The sequence below is a fragment of the Pseudorasbora parva genome, chromosome 4 (genome assembly GCF_024679245.1).
Source record: "Pseudorasbora parva isolate DD20220531a chromosome 4, ASM2467924v1, whole genome shotgun sequence".
Classification (NCBI taxonomy): Eukaryota; Metazoa; Chordata; class Actinopteri; order Cypriniformes; family Gobionidae; genus Pseudorasbora; species Pseudorasbora parva.
This window is the reverse complement of record NC_090175.1, coordinates 916,332-919,824: the sequence shown is the minus strand read 5'-3', so window position 1 is coordinate 919,824 and position 3,493 is coordinate 916,332. Positions and strand designations below refer to the sequence as shown.

Here is a 3,493-nt window from a genome sequence, read left to right as displayed (position 1 = left end):
ATGTCACAAAAACAAACTTGTGTCTGTCTGTGTGTGTGTGTGTGTGTGTGTGTGTGTGTGTGTGTCATGGGTAGGTTTAGGGGGTTTGTGTGTGTGAGATGGGTAGGTTTAGGGGCAGTGTAAGGGGATAGAAAATACGGTTTGTACAGTATAAACCATTATACCTATGGAGAGTCCCCATATGTCACAAAAACAAACTTGTGTCTGTCTGTGTGTGTGTGTGTGTGTGTGTGTGTGTGTGTGTGTGTGTGTGTGTGTGTGTAGGCTGCATGCGGTCAAGAGGAGCATCAGTCCGTCTCTAGAGGAGCAGAATCATAACGCAGACAGCAGCTGGACTCACTACTCTAAGAAGATCAAGACCGACGGTGAGTCTGCAGCACTCACACCAACGGCAGCGCTATAGCGAACGATAGCGATAATGATGCTAGAAAGCTACAGCGGCGAACGATAGCTATAATGACGCTAGATAGTTACAGCCGCGAACGATAGCTATAATGACGCTAGATAGCTACAGCGGCGAACCATAGCTATAATGATGCTAGATAGCTACAGCGGCGAACCATAGCTATAATGATGCTAGATAGCTACAGCGGCGAACCATAGCTATAATGATGCTAGATAGCTACAGCGCCGAACGATAGCTATAATGATGCTAGATAGCTACAGCGGCGAACCATAGCTATAATGACGCTAGATAGCTACAGCGGCGAACCATAGCTATAATGACGCTAGATAGCTACAGCGGCGAACCATAGCTATAATGACGCTAGATAGCTACAGCGGCGAACCATAGCTATAATGACGCTAGATAGCTATAGCAGCGAACGATGGCTACAACAGCGAACGATAGCTATAATGACGCTAGATAGCTATAGCAGCGAACGATGGCTACAACAGCGAACGATAGCTATAGCGGCTGGACTCACTACTCTAAGAAGATCAAGACCGACTGTGAGTCTGCAGCACTCACACCAACGGCAGCGCTATAGCGAACGATAGCGATAATGATGCTAGATAGCTACAGCGCCGAACGATAGCTATAATGACGCTAGATAGCTATAGCAGCGAACGATAGCTATAATGACGCTAGATAGCTATAGCAGCGAACGATAGCTATAGCGGCTGGACTCACTACTCTAAGAAGATCAAGACCGACTGTGAGTCTGCAGCACTCACACCAACGGCAGCGCTATAGCGAACGATAGCGATAATGATGCTAGATAGCTACAGCGGTGAACGATAGCTATAATGACGCTAGATAGCTATAGCAGCGAACGATGGCTACAACAGCGAACGATAGCTATAGCGGCTGGACTCACTACTCTAAGAAGATCAAGACCGACTGTGAGTCTGCAGCACTCACACCAACGGCAGCGCTATAGCGAACGATAGCGATAATGATGCTAGATAGCTACAGCGGTGAACGATAGCTATAATGATGCTAGATAGCTACAGCGGCGACCGATAGCTATGACGCTAGATAGCTATAGCAGCGAACGATAGCTATAACGGGAACGATCACCGTATTGGTGTCCACAACAATGAACTGTAAAGCCCCGTTCAGACCGCCAGCGATTTTGTCACTGCATGTCGCTAGTGGGCGTTCCCACTACGGGTTGCATATAAACGTCATTGAATAGTACTGTTTTTATTACTAGTGTTTTGCAGAGCAAGTTATTAGAATACATACACACTGTATTGTAATAGGTAGACCATAGTGCATGCAGTTTAGTCAACTCGCGTTTTTCCATGCATCATTTGTTTAAACGTGTCTGTATGTAGGCTACACAGAGACATATCGTAAGGAACAGGGGACTTGCTAACAGCTAATATCAGCAACACCTCCGGACGCCGCAGTAGCAGTACAGCCGACGGATCATGTGCACTGACTTCACTCCTATTGGTTGTCGCTCGCGAAAATCGCTTCTCGTTTGCATAAGGTTGATATTTCTGAACTTTTGTCACGTGTCTCGCGCCGCTTGACACGCCCACATTCTGTCGCCAACGGTCACTGTCGCTCGTGTCGCCAGAAGCCGCCAGCGCTCCGTTGAAATGAATGGGATCATGTCGCTGCGTGTCGCTGGCGGTGTGAACGGGGCTTAATAACCTTAGCATCAAATATAATTACAATGATAGGCGTAACGATAACAAGCGTCCACACAGCGCACAATTTCGATCTCTTTATTTGAAGCTGCAGTTTTGTGGTCTGCCGCTTTAACCGTTTGTGCTCTTTAAAGCAGGAAGGATTCTGATTGGCTGAAGTGACTCGTTTAACTTCTCTTTCTCTGCCGTGTCACAGGAAGCTGCTCACAAACATATTCTAACGTCGCTGACTCAGAGTCGTCCGGTGATTGGCCCAGACTGCAGTAAGTGCCCCGCCCCTTTAACTCAGATGATGTCATGAGCCGTCGTCTGATTGGCTGCTGTTTGTTCAGGCCTGAAGGCGGAGCCTCTGTGAGCCCAGTGGAGGAGTCCTCGGCCAATCAGAGTCAAGGTAAAAGGAGCCGAAAGCAGAAGAAGAGGCCGTCTGACGGTGAGCGCTCTTATTGACGTACGGAAGCCTGAGGCCTTTGCACACGGAGTCGGAGATTTGCGCATGCGTTTCCGTATTCTTGACCCGAAAAATTCGTCACGCACTGAGACCTCGCACACTGGGATGCGTATTAATGAATATGTTAGGCGTTAAATGTTGTTTTTTTTTTTTTAACGGGCGACCGTTTCGGAGGCAGTGTGCGAGCGTGATTGACATAACGTGACGTGCAAAAATCTGAGTGTGCAAAGGCCTTAAACTCTGGTGTGTGCTGACCTCGAGCGTTTCATTGCGTTCTCTCTCGCAGCTTCTGAAACGACGCCGCCGGCGCTCTTCGACGTTCCTCAGGTCTGGTAGCCAATCGGGACCCTCGCTCGGCCAACAGCCAATCAGAAGACAGCACTTGACTCCTGACGTGTCGTCTGACCTCTCCTTACGTGGCCGAAGCTCAGAGCGTTTTAAAGGTGCTGAAGATACTGAGCCATTTCCTGTGTGTGTGTGTGTGTGTGTGTGTGTGTGTGTGTGTGCGCGCGTGTGAGAGTATTTTACCGCAGTTTCCCAGAGCGCTCCCTCATTTTAAATATTAACGTGTCCTGCAAGGTTTATTTATTCCTCGTGAGGGTTTTTTTTTGTCTTTAGTTCCTTCAGTGAAAAAAAAATGTGTTGTCATTGTGAATATCCTTGTATTATTTTGTATCAAATGTTCCCTTTTCCAAGGGAGATGAAATTAAAGAGTCTTTCTTAGTACGCCTGTGTCGGTCTGTTCATTCAAACGCTCGCTTCCCTTCCTCCAGTCACAGATGCCAGAACTAATGCACACGCTGAAGCCATGCAGACGGATCAGATGTGCTGCATCTTCTCTGTTCATCTGGCTTATTCTGGAAATGTCATTTTGTGAGATGTTGGAGTTGTTTTAGGGAAAAAGGTCTGCCTAAAGAATAAATGTAATGTTTCAGATGCTCA

At 47.5% G+C, this 3,493-nt stretch overlaps 1 protein-coding gene across 3 annotated transcripts in view; it reads left to right on the top strand.

Moving 5' to 3' along the window:
• The window catches only part of parn (poly(A)-specific ribonuclease (deadenylation nuclease)), a 23,387-nt gene extending 20,110 nt beyond the window's left edge, over positions 1–3,277 (top strand). For all 3 annotated transcript variants that reach the window (XM_067440448.1, XM_067440447.1, XM_067440446.1), the window contains 4 exons: positions 265–365; positions 2,300–2,366; positions 2,436–2,533; positions 2,838–3,277. In XM_067440448.1, the coding sequence (XP_067296549.1) occupies positions 265–365; positions 2,300–2,366; positions 2,436–2,533; positions 2,838–2,887 (316 nt within the window). In that variant the 3' untranslated portion in view covers positions 2,888–3,277. The remainder of the gene's footprint in view (positions 1–264; positions 366–2,299; positions 2,367–2,435; positions 2,534–2,837) is intronic.
• The last annotated feature ends 216 nt before the right edge of the window (positions 3,278–3,493 follow it).